This window comes from Passer domesticus, chromosome 2 (genome assembly GCF_036417665.1).
Source record: "Passer domesticus isolate bPasDom1 chromosome 2, bPasDom1.hap1, whole genome shotgun sequence".
Taxonomy (NCBI): Eukaryota; Metazoa; Chordata; class Aves; order Passeriformes; family Passeridae; genus Passer; species Passer domesticus.
The window spans coordinates 61124123-61147942 of NC_087475.1; the positions used below are offsets into that span (position 1 = coordinate 61124123).

The following is a 23820-nucleotide window of genomic DNA, read 5'->3' on the forward strand; positions in this document are numbered from 1 at the left end:
TCATTCAAAGCTAAGTGTTTCATTGAGCCTGGGTTTTTGCAAATCATCATCAGAGTTCTCTAGGCTGAATCAGGGCCATGTGCTGAAGACAAAAACAAAAAGTACTTTTTCTTTAAAAGAAAGATGTCTATTTTTGCTCTAGTAGTACTAAAACCACCTCCTTTTTAAAACATAATATAGATATACTATTGCCATTGCCTAGATCCTTTTATTTTAAATTTAATTTTAATAAGGCCATATTACATATATTTTAAATTTATTATTCAAATTTGTCATAACCTATATGTGGTTAACATAGGTGTGCACATGTCCACATTTGCCTCTGTAGCAATTGAAAAGATTTACTCAGCACATTTACAGAAAAAAGATAAAGTTTCTTCTTTTCTGCCAGCTAAGGTTTGTCAATATACACTGACATAAAGTAAATTTAGGCATGGGATAGACTTACACAAAGAGATTAAATCCATGGCAAATTTCCTGTTGGATTCCCTTAAGCCGATTATTTACTTTTGCTCCTTACATATATTCAAACAAGGATACCTGCATATGGAAAAGCTAGCGAAATGCTTATTAGATGCTCAGCAAATCACTGGAAAAATGGGTTTATAAATTTATAGAGTTCTTTGGGCTAGAAGGGACCTTTAAAGCCCATCTTGTCCAATTACCCTGCAGAGAGCAGGGACATCTACAGCTGGATCAGGTTGCTCAGAGCTCTGCCCAGCCTGACCTTGAATGTTTCCAGGGATGGGGCACCTACAAGGTCTGGACAGCCTTGTCAGTGCCTCACCACCTTCAGTGTAGATTTCTTATATCTCATCTAAACCTACCCTCTTCTAGTCTAAAGCCATTCCTCCTTGTTCTGTTACAACAGGTGCAGGTAAAAAGTTCATCCCTGTCATTCTTATAACGCCTTTTTAAACACTGAAAGACATTGAAAGCTCTTCCCAGAGCCTTCTCTAGGCTGAACAGCTCCCACGCTCCCATCCTGTCTTCGTAGCAGAGGTGCTCCATCTCTCTGATCATTTTTGTGACCCTGCTTTGGACCTGCTCCAGCAGGTCCATGTGTTTCCTGTGCTGAGGACCCCAGAGCTGGATGCAGGACTGCAGGAGGGGTTTCACCAGAGCAGAGCATCACCCTGCTGGCTACTCCTGCAGCCCAGGACGTGGTTGGATTTTTGGGTTGCACTCGCACATTGCTGGGTCATGTCCATCTTCTTGTCCACCACCACCCCCAAGTCATTCTTCTCAGGGCTGCTCTTAATCAGTTCATTCCACAGCTTTTATTGACACTGGAAATTTTCCCAACCCAGGTTCACGACCATGAGTGTGGTCTTGTTGAACCTGATGACTTTCATATGGATCCACTGCTGGAGCTTATCCATGTCCTTCTGGATACATCCTATCCTTCAGGCATGTCAACTGCACCACTCAGCTTGGTGTCATCTGCACGTTTGCTGCGGGTGCACTTGATTCACTTGGTCCATGTCATTAATGAAGATACTAAATAACACTGGTCCTGCTGTGAACTGCTGCAGGACACCGCTTGTCACCAGTGTCCATCTGGACACTGAATTGTTGACTACTCTCTTCTTCCATCCAACCAGCTTCTTATCCACTGAACATTCCACCCATCAAATCCATATCTCTCCAATTTGGAGAGAAGGATGGAGGTTTGTGTCGAAAGCCTTATAGATGTCCAGATAGAGGACATCTGTAGCTCTTTCTTTGCCCCCTGAAGCACTCACCCCATCACAAGAGGCCACCGGGCTAGTCAGGCAGGACTTGCCCTTGGTGACACTGTGCTGGCTGTCCTGAGTCACCTCCCTGTCTCCATGTGTCTTAGTACAGCTTCTAGGAGCATCTGTTCCATGATCTTCTCAGCCACAGAGAAGATCAGAGGTGAGACTAACAGGTCAGTAGTTCCCAGGATCTGCCTTTCTACCCTTCGTCAAGGTGGGTACAGTGTTTCCCATTTTCCAGCAACCTGATTGCCATGACTTTTCAGATATAATGTATAATGGAGTGACTTGGTAACTACATCAGCCAATTCTCTCAGAACTCTGGGATGTGTCTCCACAAGTCATACAGACTTACGTACATTCTGGTTCCTCAGGTGATTGTAAATCTGATCTTCTCTTTGCTCCTCCAGTCCATCCTCTGGAGAGGTGTGGGAAGAAGGGTTGCCAGTGAAGACTGAGGCAAAAAAGTTTGTTGAGTGCTTCAGCCATCTTATCTGTTGTTACTAGTTTGCTGGTTGTGTTCGTTGGTGGGAGTGCATTTTCTTTGACCTTCCATTTCTCTCGGACATACCTGTAGAAGCCCTTCTTATTCTTTGCATCCCTTGCCAAGTTCAGCTTCAGCCTCACCTTGGCCTTCTAACCTTATCCCTGCAAAACTAGGCATTGTTTTTGTACTCTTCCCAGAATACCTGTTGCTGGTTCCACTGCCTGTTTATCTCCTACTTGCCCTGTAGTTTGAGCTCAGCTGCTCTTAAGTTTGAGCTCAGCTGCTCTTAGTTTGGTCTCAACTCAGCAATGCCAGTCCCATGCCTTCCTTTCCTGGTTTCTTACACCCAGGGATTGATATCTCTTGGGCTTTATGGAAAGTGTCCTTAAAGATCTGCCAGTTCTGTCCTGCTCCCATGTCTGAGAAAAATGTCCCAGAGGAGCCTATGGATTTAGCTCCTTGAACAGCCAGAAGTGTGCTCTTCCAAAATTTAGGATCCTTAGGATTCTCTTTGCCTGTTCCATGTCCCTCATGGCTGCAAACACCACCAATGTGTGACTCCTATGGCCCAGGCTTTCACCAGTCTTGTTACCACTGATGAGGTCACTTAGGTTGGTGACTAACATGTCCAGTGTTGCATCCCTTCTGGTCAGGATTGTCTTATTATGTGGCTTAGGAAGCTGTCCTCCATGTTTTCCAGGAGTCTCCTCTTAAAATAGCTTCCTGTGCTGCTTTTTCAGTAAATTTTGGGGTGGTTGAAGGCCTCCAGCAGAACAAGACCTTGTGAACATGATGCCTCTTGTAGCTGCAGCAAGGCTTCCTCAACAGGCTTCCCTGGATCAACCACCACGTTGACTTGATAGCTTGTTTTGTTTCTTTGCCAATATGCTTTCAGTCTGCTCGTGGCTGTTCTTCAGAGACGGCCCTTCACACTCTATCCATTTCTTGTTGTGGAGAGCAACATTCAGCCACTCCTTCCTAGCTTGTCCCTTCTTTCTTAGCAGCCTGTAGCCATCCACAGCCACACTCCAGCTGTGGGATTTTTCCCTTCAAGTTTCAGTAATGGCAGCTAAGTTGTAGCTTCCTAGCAGGGCAGAGGCTTCTGACTCCTCTTGTGTATTGCCCATGCTGTGTGCATTTAAGGTGATGCAACTTGCTAAAAAGGTAAAGATGGTGTGGGTGTTCAGTAATTAGTTGTGTGATCAATTTTTCCCCTTTTTTATGATGTCTGACAATAGTTACTCAGTACCAGGAAAGTCCTGTTGCTCTTGTATCTGTTGCTTCTGCCATTGATTCCCTTTTTTGAGTTAACAATAGGAGGAAATTAAATTTAACAATATCCAGAAGTAAAGGCAATTTTAAATGGTAGGTTTTATTTATACAAATGAGCTACTTCCAGGCTGTTTTATTGTCAGTGCTTTCACTTCCTTTTTAGTTAGTGTTAATGTTTGTGTATTTCTCACATGATTGAATCATTGCTGTATTGAAAATGGATAATAATTTTACATATTAAAAAAACCAAAACCCTTCAGGTTTTGCTGCATTGTTGGACAAGTGGGACCCTTCAGATTTCTCTGAAATGTGTGACAGAGAGCAGAGATGCTGTAGGTACTATAATATCAGTGTATCTATTAGGACCTGTATTATTCAAGTACTGAAGGACAGGATGCAGAGAAGATAAAACATTGTTGTGTTATAGTGATAAACCTGTATGGTTTTTGTCCAGGATTTTTCAGTGTTCATACTGTGATTTACAAGTCTGTTTGTTTTGTAGGTAGGGGACCCTACAGGTTGATGTTCAGGTCTCCAGAGTTTAGTAGCAGATGACAGAGGAAAATGCTTAACCTGAAGGCAGTTTACAGTGTAACTATGAACTGCTGTACCTGAGTAAACACGGCAGCACCCAACAAGGTTAGAAGGTCATCTCTGTAGCGTGCAATGTTGGGCTTTGTTAAAATTGCTGCAAGGAGGGATCCATCCAAAAATGTACAGCTGAAGTGTCTGTGCGAAAACCCAACTTTTACTGTAGATAGCTTTTTCTTAGGACAGGGAGTGTCTAAGAGTATTTCCTCAATATGCTTTGGATTTTTACTGGACCAGCCATTTAACATAGAACAGTACGGACAGGTGAAGTGGATATCTTTTTTATTGCCTGATATTGTTGTATTTTTTTTTATTTTTTTATTTTAAACACGTGAGTTTTAGGAGAATCATTGTTGTGTTTAGTCTTCTATCCATAGTTTACTGTGAAATTAATTTTTTATTTGTATTTATTATACTTATATATTGTATCTGTAATCTGTGGATCATGCACCTGGCTGCTTCATGTAATTGTGTGAATTTTCCAAGCATTAAACATTCAGCTGAGAGAAGCTGTGCTCTAGAGATGAATGTGTTGCAGTTTATTTACCTAAGTGTAATTTCTTTTCTAAGATTCTAGCAAGTTCTTTGTGAAGGAAAGCAGAAATCAAAGTGAAATGTATTCACATTTTACCTAATAATAATACTCTCAGGTGTACAGATGTACCTAATAATAATCTCTTGCTGTTGTATTCTTTAAAAGTTTCATAATCTCTTGCTATTTTATTCTTGAAGAAGTTTTACTTTTAGAGGTGCTGGGGTGGAGAAAGGTAGTTACTTCATGACACTACTGATCTTCTTATTTAAATGACTTATGCTCAAGAGCAAACCCATATAAAACTTTATTTCCCATATAAAAATTAAATATGTGCTTGAGGTGAGATTGGCAAAACCAGTCTGGTCAGTTGTGTGAAGACCCATACTCTGATGTCGGGGTGTTTATTTTCTTTATCTTTGCAGTCATTTTTACATGCACTTGCTCCTTGCCTTGTTTATTTTATATAGCCTAGGAGTTCTTTTTCCTGATTAAAGTGTGTGACCATGAGAAAAGATAAAGTATTAGTTTCCATAGAACTTAAAAGTTCACCACATGCTTTCTGTCTTTAACACTCTGTATTTATTGCCTATTTTGGTGGATGCAAAGATGAATGAAACAAACTGTATCCATTGTTGCTGGTTAAAGAAGGAAATTTGAAAAAATACCTTCATTGCTGTTTTTTTATCTTCTTGTTGCTAGAATTAGACTTAGGATAAATAAGGGCAGCTGAGTCAAGCAGAAACTCTTGTGACCTACTCAGTTGAGAGTGCTGGTAAATGCGTGTGGTCTGTTGCGTTTTGCCAGCAGAGCCTGGGCTGCTCAGAGCAGAACCATGGAACTAGAGTGATGATCCATGTTAGCCATGTTCCTCAGGGGGACAGACATGTTGGCTGCCATGGTGGGGGAGTTGTGCATTTGCCTTCCAGGATTGTTAAAGGGTGGTTGCAGTGCGTTGTCTTGTATAGGAATCCAGTGAAAAACCTTCCAGCATATGAGCGACAGTGTATCAAAATTTAATGTCATGTTCCTCCCCACCCCCAATGCAGCCTTGAAATCCTAGTTAAAGGAAAACAGTGAAACTCACTGCTAAGTGTCTGTGTTCTGCATTTCATGAAGGTCATTAAGGCAGTACTTTTTTGAAGGCAGCTGTCAGTACGGATGGTGTGCTGTTTAATCTTTAAATGCTTTTCAATTTTTTTTATTGGTTCTTGTTTTGTCTACTTGCATTTTTCTACTTGCATTTATATTTATCCATTTAAATGGATAAATATAAAGTAATCAAATATAAATGTTTTTTGCAGGCACTTTTGAGCTGACATCTTTTATCGAATACCAAGATTGGTAAGATCATGGACATGTGCACCAGGGCTCAGGGCAATCGCATGAAATCAAGAATATCTGTTGAAAAGGTAATTATTTGTATTTAAATAAAAAAGTATTTCTGAGTTTTTCAATCTAATAATGAAGCAAATGAACTGGTTTATTTGGGGTTTTTGTGGGGCAGGGTTTAATATATTTTAATTTTGGTTGTTTGATGTTTCAAGGGGACAAATTGCTTTTGCTTTGCATTGTGGTATATTTAGGGTAATTGAACTGAGAGATAGCATCATTTAAGGAAAGGGTGCTTTTGTCTTTCAAGATGATGTGATAAAATTGTGATGTATTAATTTCCTAGAATTCACCTTGTTTATTAGAATATAGCTTTTATTTTAGAGCAGATTTTTTGAGTTTATATGTAATAAATTAAAATACAACTTCATAGTCTTATTGAGTTCTGTGAAGCCTGTATTAGGGCTTACTTCTAATATCCTTAGATCTTGGTGTCTTGTCTGGTTTATCCTTGTTTTTGTATGAACATTTAGGAAGTGCCTTAGTGAAAGAAAAAATATATCTAACACTTACAAAGGATATTAGGAGGCATTTCTAATATTAAATTAAGTTTATTTATTTTTTTAAATTTTGTCACTTCAACTTGGAGAACATAAATACTGTTTGTAAAATTTTCTTGCAACTTCTATAAGTGCTTTATAAAGTGAAAGTTGCTGTTTATCCTGAAGGAACAAATTTATTTATTTAACTGTATTTCTCTAGGTAGTTGAACACAGATGAGTAATTTTATAGGTTTTTCTTTGGCTATGAATAACTTCTTTATTTGCAAGTTGATGAAACAGTAAGAGAAGAAACTGAGCAAGGAAGCAGCCTATCATATGAAAATTACGTTATTTCAGGAGCAGATTTTGTTGTTTTAAAGAAACAGTATCTGTGGTGTATGTCCTGTGTGAAGGCCGAGGGAAGGTGTTGTGAGACAGCCAGGCTGGTAGGCAGTTGTTCCAGGTCCTGACATGGAATGTTAACTGCCATATATTAAGCAATTTGTAATTATGGGTGATAATCTTTCACTTCAAGACACATGGTATAAAACCTTGTATTTTATTGGTTTATGAGGACTCTTCAGCTCAAATAGAGATCTTCACCTACAGTCAAGTAATTTTGCATCCTTAACCTGGACATAAACTTACTTTTAAAGGACTTTTAACATCTGCCCTTTATTTGTTTTTGTTTCAATTTACTATACAAAACAAACACCACCCTCCCTGCCCCACCAGGTTTTTAGACCTGAGGGTTAGAGAAGCATCTCTCTAATAATGACAGTGACCAGTGATTCCTCACTGATTCTAGTAGTTGCTTAAAATATTACTGCTGTGAAGTGCTCCATTAATTGCTATTAAGCATTCTGGACTGTGAGGTTCTAGAAACATTAATTCAATCCTTCCTGCAGAATTCTGCATCTTCTTGCAGCCCAGACTCCATTGCTTTGATCTGTGGCTGCCTCCTCTTGATGTTTACCTCTGAGGTGTCTATTTAGATTATGGTGTGGAACTTTCATTCTCTTAGAGCCAGGCAGTTGGGTAGTCAGAACTGCACTGTGTTTCACCTTCTGTTGATTTACAGAAGATTGCAGTCTGATTCCTGTCCTCTTCGTAATCCTTTGTCACAGCTAACAGGAATTGTTGCAGTAGTAGCTCTTGGAAGTCAGTGCACAGTTATGGTGTGCATATTTGAAGCCTTAGTTTCTATTTTTGCAAAATTACCTCAGAATATTCAGTCCCTTTAAATCTTAGGGCAGATGAAATCAGGAAGAGCTGCTTTGTTACTTAAGAGCAGAGGAAGTGTGACTGTCCAGCACCGCACTTCATTTCTCTAGACATTGTGGCATCTTAAAGGTTGTTTGAAATATTAGAAAGCAGTTGTTGTATAAAACATTTCATGAGACCAAATGTCTCCTCCAATGTATTGTGATGGATTTGTTGGTAATGACTTCTCTATTTGCTGGAACAATGCAAATCTTTCAATTGCTCAGCTGAGCTAGAGGTGTGACAGGAATTTCCACTGTTCATGTCTGAGCACCTTGACAGTATTTTTTTGTTTCCCCTGGCAAAACTCTGTAAATTTGAAATCTGTGCTTGTGAATGAAATACTATTTCTGGCAAGAATTTATGTGAGGAAAGAATTCTAAGCCCTAGAGGCCTACCAAGTAGAGCTTTATAGATTGCTTGGGTGTTTTTTGCCCATATGTTGATGTGTGTTAGAAGTGTAGTAGTTATAAAAAAAATTACATCCTTTCATTGAAGATGACCTTTTGTCCTTAACTAAACTGAGCTGATAGTCTTGGGAGCTTGGTAATTTTTAGTTTTTAATGTAGTTGTCTCCTAGTTCGGGATTGTGAGAGAGCTTGTGTCATCATCTGTTAGATAGGAGGATTTCTATGAAATTCAGGGTTCAGTCCTCTGCTGTCACAAGCACAATTTTGATAATGATAAGAATATCAAAAGCTTACTAAATATAGCCTCTCAGTTAATGAGGGCTTTAAAACACCTCCCCCGAAACCTACTGCTGGTTTTGTCTTTTTGAACCACACTGCAGTAATAACTAAGACTTAAAAATTTCAGGCTGAAGCAAATTTATACCTGTTTGTTTATGGATATCCCTATTCTTCTGCTTGAATAATTTTTGTTCCTTTGCTTATGTTCACCTTTCTTACTTTTTTAAAATTGGTGATCTGTCCTCTGTTAGCCTTGGTTTTTGGAAACTGTGTAAACTAAGGTTTTAGTCTGCTTCTGTATGAAAGCCTCTGCATTCCAGTGATTATCCTTCATAGTCCTAGTTTCTCTGCTTGCTATGAGTTAATCTTCTTTTTACATGTGGATAATACTGTATGTGCTATTACACAGGATGTCCTTCTCAGTGACTCTGATGTCAATTCTTTCACTGAAGTATGCACGTTTGCTGTTTTCAGTGCAGTATCATATTGACCATTCATTCATTGCTATGCCATGATCAAGAAGTCAGTTAAGGTATTTTATTTCCCAGCTTGTGAATTTGCAATTCAATTTTAAAGCTTGCTTTTAGTTTTTAAGGACATGACTTTTCGTTTCTTATGGTTGTTTTTGAAAACAGTCATGCTGAGCAAGTTCTTGCTGTATGATTTGCTGTTCTCCTTCTTAGCTGATGACACCTGCTTACTTTAAATTATCAACAGTCTTTATTTCATATTTACTTTTTTTCCTAATTAAATTTATTAATGATGATGATGCTTGACATCAGTCTAAAGATAAATTTCGAAGAAAATTTGTTGCTTACTGACCTACATCAACTCCCCTCAAAACCCTCCTTTTACTATCTCCATCCAGGCAAAGTCTTCATTTCCAAAACCAGCTCATTTAGTTAATTTAGTTAATAGTCTTTGTCTGATTTTATTAACGCTTCATATATTTAAGTGATCTACAGAAGTCCAGATAGATGGGATTTTTTCCTCTGTGTATGTAGTGTGCCTGTTAGTTTCCATATGGTTATTATTTTTGCATTCTGAGGGTTTTTTTATATTCATTAATATGATCTGAAAAACATGCAACTTCACTCCTCCTCATTTTAGCTATGGATATTTTATCTCTGCAGTTGCATAGTGCCACCACGGGCCACCAGAACTGCATACAGTTTTGAATGCTGGTCCTTCCAGACCTTAGGGAGATTTTTCCAGTTGTTTAATCCTTCTTCTTCTCCCACTTCAATGTAATATTCTCCAAAATATTGAATTGTCCTTCACCTCAGTAGTTCCTCATACCATGCTCTGGTTCTTAGTTACCCATTCTGCCTTTCAGATGTTGAACTAGGGTAAGGTACTTGTTTATAAATGAGGTATATGTAATAGTTTGCAGCTTTAGAAAAGCCAACTAGAGAATAACAATGATCACTTCAGTGCTCAAACTGGAGCGCTGCTGGCTTGCAGAAAATTAGCATGTCATATAAATATATTTTTTTTCCCTAATTACTATTTTGAATGTTGTGACTGATTAAATTATTATAAAAGCTGAAAATGAGACATTTCAACGTGCTTGTTTGGCTTCACAAATTACTTTTGTACCAGATGAATGAAGGAATTACAGGGGAACAGTCTTTGAGCAACAATTGGTATTGCAGCCTCCTGTAAATCTGGAAGATCCAGAGAATCAGAGAGAGGCACTGATAGCATTCTTAGGAAAGTACAATGTGGGAGCAAATTGTAGCTAAACATGTGGGGGCAAGGGAATGGATAAAAGTGGAAATTAGGTAAATGCTTCATTAATGTATTTCAAATGACCCAATAACTGCCTAAAATACTTTATGAAATAGTTCAGCTGTTACTTTTATAGAAAAATTACTGTTTTGACTTCTTTAGTGTCACTTGACCTTGGCTGTCAACGTGGCAGTCTGAGCCTTGTTGGCTAGTATTCTGAAAAGTATTTTGGCAATTTCAAAGATCCTGAAGTTCCGTTTTCATTCTAGAAGTGCTTTCTTAATTTTGTGTTGCCATGAGCATAACCACAGTGACACTGGCCCTGTTCTAATAATTTAGCTTTCAACATAGTGGCATTTGATACTGCTTTTTACACAGAGAAAAAATAAAATCCTTATTGAGATTTAACTTTAATATGTAAAATCACTTTTTACTAAAAAGGGATTGTTTTTGTTGTGGGAGTACCAGAAATGTAAAACATTCTCTGTCCAACTTTGGCTATCTAGCACTTCTGCTGTTGTTTGAGAAGGTAGGCAAATTTGAAATGCTTTGTCGTAAGTTGGACGCACTGATTTCTCACATCATTTTTAACAGGACAGTCTTATGTAGAATAATTATTGGGTTAATAATTTTTAACCATGTGATGTTCTTATTTGTCTTCTTAACCTTCCAATTTGCTAGGGAAGATGAACATTTTAAATTTAAAAAAAAGAAGAGATTGCTGACTTCCTAAAAACAATTCAGATGATACTGTCTTTTTTATGGGCCGAGTTTTTGTTGTTCTATAGTCTTACTTGCCTTCATAGTGTTGATTCTTTTGTTCTGCTGTGCTTTGTTACACTGGAATAAAGTCTTGGATTCTTCAGCCTTTTTTAACCATCTTGGGTGCTTGCATGTCACCATAACTGTAATTACAAGAAATGTTACAAGAAGTATTTACATGGGATTAAGTTACAGTTGTTTTATATTCTTCATGGAATGGGAAGGAGTGTCATGTGGATTTTCTTGGGCATGTTTGTTTGTTTGTTTTCTTCCCCTCTGACTTCTGAAGCCACCTCCACTACTTTTCTTGGCTAAAATTGCTTTTCATCCTATTTAAGGAAAAGGTGAAAAAGTTCCATATAGAGGCTGCAATGCAAGGAATAGATGGGATTTGAATTTCTTCTTGGGTTAATCTGTTTTGTTTTTTTTTTTTCCATGTCTTCTCATCTTTCCTTTTTTTAATACAGAATGTCAAACTATTTTGGAATAAAAGTATTGCTTGAGGAAAATGTACCTGCTTCAACTTCATGTCCTGAAGTAAATTTAAACTTCAAACCTGGTGATTTATGTACAAAATAATTTGAAATAATAATCAGAATAGAAAAACTTGTGGGGAGCAGAGAATAGATGGATGGATCATGTATCTGAAACTGAACATACATTTTTTCTTAAATATTTTTCATTGTTTTTCAGAGTTTTGGTGAAAGTATCCTGCAGTCTATGAAGTCACTGCTACACAGCAGGAAAGAGTTATGCAATGTATCAGCAGAGGAATGCTTAAATCAGGAAGAACAAGATAATTTTATTGAGGTTTGCCATAATATTCCCACTTTTATATATTTTGTGGCTATGCTAGAAAGCAATGTCTCTTGAAACAGTATGGAAAGCTGCAGGATAGTAAATGGGAACAATGCTGCAAGTTACTGGCCTTAAAATCTATGCCCCTACTGTCATTCTTGAATTTAGTCACTGAAGTCTTAAAAAGGCTGTAACATTTCAAGGTGACATTTCTCTGCTTCGGAGGATTTGTGAAACTAGAAAACCTAGGTGTGTGAATAGATGACTTGGGTGGACTGCATTTGTGAGCACTGCTGTGATTAAGGTTGTACAGATGATATCCTAACAAACTAGCAAAGTATCTTCAAGTCCTCAATCAACACTTTGATTGAGGTCTGAAGATAAAAGCTGAAGCCTAAGAATTGCAGATCTAGACTTATTTTATGTGATTATGAATGGTCTGAAAGCTGGGCAAGGTCTGGATGAAGTAGACCTGACAGAATGTGAGACTATGTAGGTAAATTTGAAGCTGTAGGAGGAATTACTAGAACTGTTTGAGTTACAAGACTAACAGCAACTTTCCCAAAGGGAAAAGAAAAAAGTAAAAGCAAGGTATACCATGTACCTTGTATTATGGGTTTTACAAGACTTCTAATTGGTAGTTGACAGGTCTGACAATGAGCTTAGAGAAGGAGAGGCTGACCTGAACAGGTCATGCAGAGAAGCTGAGATAGGGAGAAGTGAAGCAAAGACAACTGAGGAAGTGGTTAGGGGAGACTGATAATTGCATAAGTAGTAGTAAGAGGCAGATTGATGAGTTAGGGTTGCCTGAATAACACCAGAGGTTGTGTAACTGAATGGATACACAAGTCAGGGGTTGAGACATTTGGGAAGCAGGCAAGAAACTGAATTTGTGAAGGATGAAAGCTATGACAGATTAAGGTAAGGAGGAAGAGCTGTGCAGTGGAGGTGTGAGCAAAACCTTGTCTCTTTATCTGATCAGGCAGATCATGCTTTAGAATCGATGAAGATTTTTTGTCTTGTAGAAAATACCTGTCAGATAGCTGGGAACATGTTTTATATGCCTGCGGTGATGGTCCCTGTGGAGAAAGATAGTTGACTATATTTAGTTACCTTATGAGATCAAGCAATTAAGAGTCCTCTGGTTGAAATGTAAGAGGGTCAATATCCTGTCACAGAACAGCTATTTTTTTCTTATGAAAATACAGGAAAAAGATACTTACATGGAAGATGATATTAGAAGAACTCAGAAATGAGAAAACCAGAATTTAGGTTTTCCTGTATCATTTGCTTTGTACCTATGGCTTAATTGTCTCATACACTTATTTTTAGTTTAAAGAAAGGACTTGTGTTAATGATGACCTTTTTATTTCCTTGGCCTACTCCCCAACAGCTTTTGAACTGATATATGAACTTCTGACATGTTCAAGGTATTAGAAGGTGATTTTTTTTCTGTGAAAATTGGAGTTTGACCTTAATAAAGAGATCCAGATTAGCCTCATCATTGAGGCAAAAACAGACAGACTCAGTAGTGGTCTCTTTGACGGCAGTCTGTTGATCTCACTGTGTAATATTGCCCTTCATTTGTGTGAAGCTATGACTCCTGCTCACTGCCCTGTCTCTTACAATGAGTTATCCCATGGGAGAAGATAAGGGTTGGAATCATTATCTTGAGGAAGGGGCATGTAAGAAGACAAAAACACCCATTTAAAAAAAGCAAAGCAAAATTGCCAAAAAATCCCAAACAGCAACAAACTCTAGAGCTTCTCAAAATGTTCTTTAGAGAACTAGGTTTTTCCCCAGGTAGCTTAAATTGTTTGATATTTTGTCCCTTCTGTGGAGTAATTCAGTTCGTATTGTGCTGGTAAAAGTTCATACTGTACAGATAAAAAATGTAGAAGTTGAAGAATGTCTTGCAGATGTTGTGCAAATGAATTGTGTAGGAGTTGAAGAGAAGGTGTAGGAGTTGAAGAGTAACATTGCTCAGAGAGGATTGTTTCACAGTTAACACAGTGAATACGGTGCTGCAGATGTGTAATTTGTCTGGAGCTATTTGGAATGCTATGGAAAGGCATTATTTCCTTTATGATTTTGCCATACCTGACATAAGGATTAGTGGATGTAAGCAGGAAGATATTATCTGGAAGAAGATCTTTTTTCCACCATGAAACCCCGTGAAAGAAACAAGACAGAATTTTTCATAGTATGATTTCAGTTGAAAATAAAGTTTGGGTTTCTTTTTTACTCACACTTTGGAAGGACAAATTCAAAACACAAGAAAAAGGTTCAAAATAGAATTCTGGCCATTTCTTTTTTCTAGCTCTGTACTTACAGATATTCTGTGTATGTACAAGCAGGTAGCTGAACCAGTTAATAATGTATCAATATAAACATAATGGTGTTCTTTGGAGTAACTGGAGTAGCTGCTACAAATTTATGAGTTATGACTTAAAAATTAGTCTAATGTATAGTGCTCTGAAAAAATGGAACCAAAACCATATAAAACTAAATTTCAAACATCAGTGGAACTGATGTTTGCTTTATTCCATATCTACAAAATGGAAGTAAAGCTTATTTTCTGACACCCTTGTTTTGAAGATAAATATCTTGGGTTTGTTTTTTTTGAGTATGCGGATGGCCTTTGGATTTGTTGTTAGGGAAATAATAAATGAGAACTAAGGAAATCTGATGTTTGAAACAAAGTTTAAGCAATGGCTGACTCTCTTCAATCTTTGTTTTGAATGGTACAAAACACCTGTAGACAGAAAAGAGGGACAAGATGTGATATCTTGATATCTCCCTTGTCCACAAGCACAAAAACTGATATTTCTGGTATACTTTATGTTCTTGAGCCTGACAAGACCTTTTTGGGTTTGTTTTTTTTTTTTTTTTGCTAGGTTGAATATTTTAATTCTTTTATGTTAGGGTTTGTTTACTTGGCAAAGGCATGCAAACATGTGGTTTAAGTAATCTGTTGTGTTTTGGCCTCAGGCTAATCAATTTACATGGTAAATTGCATAATGTGTTGGCATTATGCTTATTCAGTATATCCAAATGTATAACAGTTTATCAGCATGGACGGATTTCAGACTGAAATTGTTTTATATGTGCCCAGCCTGAAGCAAGGATGGATAAGCACTGATCTTTGCAAAATTGTCTTTATTTTAACTGATGTAATGAGGCTTGTATGTGTTGCTCTGTATATATCAGTCACTAGAATAATTCCTGTGTAGTGAGTTGAAATGTTGTATATGCTCTTCAGTCTGATCTGAGCTTTCTTAGTCAAATAGTATAGCATTACCATTCTTTATGTATGACTGTGTGCTGCTGTTTGAGCAAGCTGTACTGCCCTAAGGTATGTTTTTGTGGCAGAAGAGTGAAGCTTTAACTTAGTCTGCTGAGTTTTTAACTCTTAAATATCTGCAGGAAACAAAAAAAATTCATGTACTTGACTGTATTCTTGTATTTATTTTACAGATTACATTTATAGGTTTTGCAGAAGGGATGGGAACTGCTCACTTGCAGGTACAGTATTTATCTATCTATATTGCAAAATTTCTTCTAAGTAGCACCTAGATTTTTAGATGGAGGAAATTTGGTGTTCAAGAAGTGGAATAGATGTATCTTAAGTACTTAAAAGCCTACGTTTCAAATGTCATTGAAAAGTTGAAAATAATTATTGTAATTGTTAATCTGTGTTTTATATATATTTACAATGTTACCTGAGTCAGTCTTTGTATTAGGATGTTCTAGACCAACTTAAATGCAATGCAGGGGGGTGTTTGGGTGAGAAGGGCCTCAGTTGCTTGTGTTTTTTGTGTGTGCTTTTTTTTGGTTTGGGTTTTATTGTTGTTGTTAAAAATTTGTGTGTATCAGTATTTTGGTTTGTTATCTTCCCCTTATTTGAGTTGTTCTTATTGATATGGTGCAGTAGCATGTGTGAAACTAAACTGAACTTTACTGATGTGACCTCTTGCTGTGAATTGCTTATGGGGGTTTAGAAGTCAGTATTATGGTTATGCCTTAAGATGTTCTTCTGGATATTTAGATATATAGATATAAATATAAAGGAAATATTATTTTAAAAGGTGGAGTGTAGCAAACTACGAGGGATATGATGTGCCATTTACATAAGTTAAGGATTTAGCCTTCCTGTGCAATTTACATATCATTATAATTCACAACATACATGTTCACAGTAAAATTGTGTTTCTAGTCTGTCTAGAACTTAGTAGAGATTGCTTGTAATAGTTTGCTATGTTTTAAAATGTAAAACAGATTTTGAATCAATTTGTGTTCCATATTAGATCAATGTTGCTAATTCTTCAAATTATAACACTAGACATTCTTCCAATTATGGAAAAGAACTGTTTGATTGTTTAGAGTTAGATGGAATGTAGAGAAAATTGGACAGAACAGGTTTATGGAGATTTTCTTTGAACCATAGGGATCAGTAGTGTTTGGACTGTTGGAAAAAAAATTGGAACTCTTTTGTAGGCCTCTTCTGTATTAGATAAATCCAAAGGTTGTCCAAGGTCATGTTAAAGAAGTGCCTTGCTCATGTTTTTGTGATAGGGAGCTAGAACACTGTTCCAATGAAGCACACAAAGATCATGTAGAGATCCACTGAGAACCATCATTAGCTGAGGTCAGCACTTTCAGCACTTTCAAGACTCTGCTTTATGACTTTTAGGGATCTTCCATGTTCGGAGTGAATTAAATCTTGTTTACACAAGCTTTACATCACAGTTTGAGAGAGTAAGTGTTGGACAGAGTAAGAAACAGGGAAGAAAAGCAAACTTTACCAGAATTAGCAACGGTTAGGGTTTAGGGGAGGTATGAAATGAACCCCATTGTCATTTATATGCTCTTTTTTTGATTTTGTATTCTCAATATTTTTTATTTAAATTCAGGAATTATCAGCTGTTTCTGTAGAGCTTCCAGATGTTCTGAAATCTGTCCAGTTGCGCAAACTAAAAGAAAATGAGGCTGTTTTTCTAAAAGATGTAAAGAAAACCTTGGCCAAACCTCATGTCATGAAACATCAGGTAAAATTTTTGTGTCTTCTTGCATGTCAGAAACATTACATTTTGCCTTCTAAAACATATAGTCTTATTACGCCCTGTCTTGCTTTTGGTTTTGGGCCATCTTAGCCACACTGTATTAATATTACATTTCTGTGGTTTCATGAAAATAAACTGTGTTGTATTGCTTACAGAAAATACTCAACAAATATTTAATTATGGTGCTGATCCCGTGCTTCTGCTAGGCTATAGTCCCTTTCACTGGCAATTTGGAAAGAATATGAAATTTGTCAACTGAACTATCTCTGCTCTGCTCAGATAGCATTAGTCTTCAGCAGACTTTTTTGTTAAACCAGAGCTGCCCAGAATTAAGGGAATGTCTGGTGTTCATAAAACTCAGTGATCATTCTTCTTAAAAAAAATTATAAATGCCATTAATGATAGAATTTCCATTATTTTTATTTCTATATTGTTCCCATTATTACCATGCTAATTATATCCTTTCGAATTACAAACATTGCATATAAGATTAAAGATACCTCAAAGAAACAGATATCCTATAAACTAAAATATTATGTGGCGTAAACATGCTCTGAAATACTGTATTCCTCCACAAATTTTTAACATGAATTCTTTAATAGATTCTTGGGTACATGTTATCATGGTTGTGTTACTTTATTGCAGTGATTTATTCAGAATGAAGACCTTACAGAAATGAAGAAGTTATTCTAGCTATCACTCTACACAAACTATTGAATTAATTTCCTTGTAATTTAAATATTTTGAAATTATTTACTCTTCATGACAATGCATTGAATGAATCCCTTGAACATTGCTGTGTTTGTTTTCTTGTTGCTCTCTTTTTCACGAATCAGCTTCCTGAAGTGTTTTGTGTGATGAGACTGACTCCTTCATTCCCAAGGATCAAAGTTGATTATATATTCACCTTGCTAAGCAAGTATACTGCAGGCATAAGATATGCAGTGGAAATAAACTCTTCACAAAAACATCAAACAGAGACAACCCATGGAGAAGATGATGACACCAATCAGTCAGTTTCTTCAATCGAGGATGATTTTGTCACTGCTTTCGAACACTTAGATGAAGATGAACCTTCAAAGATACTAAGTGCTGGTAAGTTCTTGCACATTTGTAGAAGCTGGTGTTTGAAATTTAGGCTGTTAGAATTTAATAAAAAAGGAAATGTAAATAAATTGTAATTTATTTTTACATTAATCATGCTTTGTAAAGGGATATTATGCAATGCCATTGAAAAATTAATTTTTTGCTCTTTTCACAATGGTTTACCAACTCGTGAACAAACAATTCTAATCTCAGTGTCAGATGGATATCAAATAAAATCTTGTTCTACTTTGTGTGCTAAAAAATGCATTAATTTGTCAGTGATTAGATATGTGTAATAGGATTTAAAGAAAATTAAAGATTGCTTTGATCATGAAAGATGAACTAGCATTTTGCAACAATAGTAAACCTAGAAGTTGCCATTAAAATCTGTTCAGTTTGCTGTATTTCTGTGGAGATTCTTGGTTTTGAAGCAATCTGTTTTTACCTTTTTTCCTTTTTGTTCAGGTACATGCAGCTTTACTTCTCAAAACCATCGAGATGCTTCTTCACAGACTGTCCCTGCTCAATGTTTAGAAGCTGTTGACTCAAAGATTGTTGTGGGTTCTGCACATCGAAAATCATCTGCCAGATCTTCTACATTGATTGATATTTTGGGACTTAAGGAGCTGTCCTCAGTAAGGAATTCAGTTACAACCTCAATTTCTGATCCCTGGATACAAAGAAGTTTTTATAAGCCATATAATCCTTCTGATCAAGGTGTTAATTTTTTACGCAAAACATTGTTTTCTTCCTCTCCAGCTGAATCCTCTGAGTCAGATTGCTCCAGCCCAAGCCCCATCATCTTCTTAGATGAAGAAGGGTATCAAAAAAGCTTGAAGGCAAAACTTCAGCTGCCTAAAATTCCAGTAGTAAAAGATGGTATAGAGGATTCAGACTCAGAAGTGAGTGAATTTTTTGATAGTTTTGATCAGTTTGATGAGCTGGAACAAGCCTTGGAAAACTCTTGTAAAATTATTAGGGATCCCATCCTAGGGAATCCTGCCCAGAAAAGGAGGACTGCACATGAAAAATTATCTTCTGCAAGCATTACAATGAATCCTCAGAAGTTCAAGTTTGATCGTCCCACTCTCCCAGCCAATGTAAAGAAACCAACTCCTCGTAAGCCAGAATCACCATACAGCAGCATCTTCGAGGTGCCGGATTCCCCTCGCCCGGTTAAAGCATCAGGGGAAGAGAATGGAGGCTTCTTCAGCCCCATTAGGACATCAGCCTTCAGCCCCCTAGGGAGCTGTGGTTCTTCCGAATGCTTGTGTCGAGTTAATCTAGGTGGAGATGGGACAGGTCCAAGTCACCGTGATGCTGCCTGTGACAGTTATTCAGCATATGCTGACAGTGTTTCATGTGAAATACTGGGTTCTGTTCTTTTTTCTGAGTCCTCATCAGAACAGATGTGTGCAGAGAATGATTCAAAACACAAAAGGATGATTTTAAAAGAGAAGAAGAGGCAAGCTGCAGATCTTAAAATGAAAACTAGTAAGGAACCAGAGAAGCAAACGAAATCTAAACATAAGTCACTAATGATAAGAGATAGCATTCAAAAGTTTGCAACTGAATTGGTTGAAAAAAGTTTTGGCAGTGCATTTAAGGACCTCCAAAAAGGTGTTTCTTCATGCACAAATGCACTTTGCCATTTGGCTGCTAGGTTGACTTCTTCAGTCTTTCAAATGGCTTTTTATGAGATTGGAAGACGTAGAGCAGTCTCGCTGAAGGAGCGTGCCATTAATGGCATAGCAAACTTTTTGGTGAGCGAAGCTATAACTGGTGCTTTGAAAGAATTGCGTCAGGTAAAGAAACAAATATTTAACAACACTGTTGCACGGTTTGCAGCAGACCTTGCTGAAGAGCTTGTGTTTGAAGGAATCATGGAAGTATGCCAGTTTTCATATCCATCAACACCTACTGCACAGCCCTCATCATTTGATTATGAAAACAAAGTGGTAAGATCCTATGCCCGAGATTTGTCTGAATCTGTCATTCAGGAGGCATTTATTGAACTATCTCAGGTTGATGTGACGTTCACAACCCAAGCAGCCATTAGTGTTTCCATGGACAATATCAAATATGTAAGTGCAGAAAGTATGTTAGAGTCGACACAGACTTCCACAGTTTCTCCTAATTTTAATGATAGGGTAGCACAAAAGCCAATCCAAGACTCCAAGAAGGAATATACAGTACAGCAAGCTCTATTTTGTACCTCTGGTGTTGTGAGTTCAATACCTGTGCCCTTAGCTGGAAGAGCCCTTTGTCAGCAACAGGTTTCCTCTGATGCTTACAAAGTGAAAGTATCCACTGTTCCAAATGCTGATGACAGTACAAAAATATTCAAAGACTCTACTCATCCATTTTTCACAAGCAGAACGAGAGAGGAGGAAGTGGCTTCTTTCAGAAATATTTATCTAACTTCAGAACACAGTCAAAGTACGGAAAGTACTCCATCCCTCTTCTGTAACCAGAATGACACCAAACCAACAAATAACAGATCTGGAATGAACAATAATTCAGAATTGACAAGTGGGTCAAAAGGCATTAATACTTTCTCTGGAACTATGGTAGATATGATAGTAAATGAAGCTTATGAAACCATAACCTCATCTAGAGTAACAAAAGCAGTAGAAGAGTATTCAGATTTTTTAACAAGAAAAGTAATAGATAAAAAACCTTATGTGCAAGGTACTGGTGAAGACACCCCCAAGAGCACGTTTGCAGATCATTTGGCCAAGTATGTCATAAAACAGTCTGTGGAAGAAAGTAAAACTGTGTTATGCAACACCAGTGAGAATTTAACATGTAATGTGAACTCACAGATTTACAGAGATACCAATCAAAAAGAACAATGTGTGATAAAGAAGCAAGAAGCTGAGAAACAAAGCAATGTTTCTATAATTGTGGAACAACAACAGTTGCCTTTGAATAATCCATGTAAATTTCTTACTCCAACTCATTCTGTTCAGTGTATTTTAGAATCTAAAAATTGTTGGCAGGAACAAAAAGGAAACAATTTTTCTTCAAAATCACCACCGCCTTGTTCCACTGTGACTTGTGCTAGGCATGTTCTAGAGGACTGTACTGACTCAGGGAGCTGTTCAATAACATGCCTAAACAAGCCTTCCAAAAAAAGCGATACCCAGAAACTATCAGCAGGAGCTTTGAATTACAGGCAGACTGATTGTTTTCAGCATGCAAATAGCTTTCCTTCAGAGATGTTTGGCAGTGAAGGTGCTTTGCAGATGGAAGAAAAATCAAGCCTGAAACATGGAAATACCTGTTTAATGCCCGATACACCCCCACCAACTCCTCTAGTACCATGTCAAGGTAGTTGTGAAAGGAACCTAAGAAAACTGTCCAAGAAACTCAAGGGAGAATTAGCAAAGGAGTTTGCGCCTGCAACACCACCTTCTACACCCTACAATCCATCCACTACTGCTTCGTCTGAAACTGAGCATGACTCTTTGGAAAATGAGGAATTTATGCTAAAACTCATGTGGTCACTTTCTGAAGAAGTGGAAAGTAGTGAAGATGAAGATCATTCTGAAATGCCTGTTGAGAAAGAGGAGCATTCAGCAAAAACAATTCAGTATGCAGATTGCCTAGCTAGCCACATAATTTCAGTAGCAACTGAAATGGCTGCTTCCCATTTAGGTGGTAAAACAAATGAAAGAGAAGCTGGCAGGCAGGCTCAGTTAGGGATGCAAAAGAAAAGATGTAGATATACTGCATTTGTAAATATCCCAGAAGAGACATGTAATTCCTTGTGGAATTATGCAGGTGATATGGCAGGAAAAGTCATTAATGAGGCCAAGAAAGCAGTGAAATCAAGGCATTGCAAGCTGTTGAGGTTGAAGCAGGTAAACTGCCAGGTGGATTGCTTTTATGTGAATAAAGGCGATAAAGATAGTAATTCAAAAGAATGGTGTGGCCCAGTACAAGACCAGGGGCTGGGAGAGAGAGATTCATCTGGGCTTCCTTTACCACAAGGTTCAGGCATGGCAGGTTTGACTTCCAAGTACCCAAGTTGTGAAAGTGTGACTGATGAGTACGCAGATCACATTATCCGGGTTCTGAAAAGAGAAGGAGGCAACGCTGAGCTGTTGGTGGATCAGTACGCCAGCAGACTTGCTTACAGGTCTATCAAATCAGGCTTGCAGCAAGCTGCTAGAAAAAACAAATTCAGATGCAGCAGAAAGACATTTCCTGGGCAAAATGCACAGGTAAATGGTAAGCTGGAGCTGATCAAAGCTGGGAATGCAGTACAGCAAGTGAAAAGCAGCATTCATTGCTGTGAAGGCCAAATGTTTGAGAGGAGTGTCCGTGCACAGAGAAGGGAATGTACAGAGTTGTTCCATTTTTCCGAATCCCTTGCTCACAGTATCACTTGTGATGTCAGGAAGAAACTGAAAATGTCGGGAGCATGTTTGCCGAAGTCTCTGACAGATTCCTGTTTGTATAAAAAGACTGAATTTGATGAAGTCACAGGGGATCTCATTAAAACAAGGTTTTCTAGAACATTTCTTCCTTTCTCCCCAGATCATAAACTCTATCATAGTACAGGTAATATAAATGAAAATGGCTACAGTGAAGGTATAATTCAAGCTATAGAACAATATGCTAGGAAAGTAGCAGATGATACTCTAGAAATGAGTTTAGAGTCAGCTGTTCTCCATGTGGCTGAAAACAGAAAAAATGGGAATAAGCTCTTGTACACTGAGAAACTGTCTCCTTTTTCTGGAACTGTCTGTAGATGCTGCAGTATGAAGGAACATCGGTACTGTACAGAAAGTATGTCCCATCATCTACCTGCACAAGGATCTTGCATTCCAGTGAGGCATTTTCTTCATTCTGGATTGGGTGGTGCCTGTCAAAATTCAAGAGTGATTCAACTCGATATTCCCAAAATCCACGTTGATGTAGAACAGAGGACAGTTTTTTCTGATAAGGGGGCTACTGCAGCCATAGAGAAAGCTGAAAGAGAGCTGAGTTACACAAGTCTGACAGCTGACAGTGGTATTGGACAAGATGGAGTCAGTTTTGCTGAAAGCCTTACTACTGAAATAATGACATCCGCTATGACTAATATTGGTCAGGCAGTTACCATAAGGTAATATTAATTTTCTCTTATTGTTGCATTTTGTACCAGAAAAAGGATTGTTAATACAAATATGTGCTCAGAAGGACTTTTAAGGTATATTTTCTTAGAAAGATGCACTTTATGTTCTGAATGTTTTGTTTTTGTTCTTCTGGTTATATTTAAATGACTCAGAACTAGGGAAAAAAAGCTTTTTTCCACCTATATGAGCTTGAAACCAAGGATACTATGTATGTCAGCACGTATGTTCCAGTAGGTGACTAATAAGTGGAATTTTTTTTTTCAACTTCAAAATAGTACCTGCAGTTGTACAATACTAGTCCTTACAGGTTTTGTTGATCTGTGAGCCATGACAGAATCCAGGTTAGTTCCCTGTTCATACTTCCTCTTCAACATCTGATGCTGGTCAAATGAGCCATTGTTTTGTAGTATGAAGACTTCATTTTTTTATTATGGCTGTCTTGTGGTAGTGTCTTTACTACTAGAAAAAAAAAAAAAATCTGGTACTTTACGAAAAAGCAACCTACTAAACTACACTTTAGCTTATAAAATAGTAGTACAATAACAAAGGAATTTGAAATTTTTGTGTATTTAGCAAAGAGTAACATATTGTTTCCTTTATTAGGTCTATAAATAGGAAATATTTGCCACAGTAAATCTGTGGCAAACAACTGTTTCCTAAAACAGGTTGTGCTGTGAAAAGAGTGAAATGTTTTCTGGTCCAAGAGCAATCCGTACCCTTTTTTTTTCCTTTTTGAAGTAGTATTTATATTCTTACTACTTTTTCTTTTTTTTTTGAGGTGAATTCCTCACACTGGTTTCTTTCTCT

General features: G+C 37.5%; 1 protein-coding gene across 7 annotated transcripts in view; it reads left to right on the forward strand.

The window, feature by feature from the left end:
• Positions 1-23820, forward strand: part of AKAP11 (A-kinase anchoring protein 11) — a 44096-nt gene that overhangs the window by 2664 nt on the left and 17612 nt on the right. For 6 of the 7 annotated variants that reach the window (XM_064408699.1, XM_064408703.1, XM_064408700.1 and 3 more), the window contains exons 2-7: positions 5926-6033; positions 11634-11750; positions 15216-15263; positions 16652-16785; positions 17631-17896; positions 18353-23003. In XM_064408699.1, the coding sequence (XP_064264769.1) occupies positions 5974-6033; positions 11634-11750; positions 15216-15263; positions 16652-16785; positions 17631-17896; positions 18353-23003 (5276 nt within the window). In that variant the 5' untranslated portion in view covers positions 5926-5973. Of the gene's footprint in view, positions 1-5925; positions 6034-11633; positions 11751-15215; positions 15264-16651; positions 16787-17630; positions 17897-18352; positions 23004-23820 lie in introns of all 7 variants that reach the window. The other variant, XM_064408697.1, reaches the window with a different exon arrangement.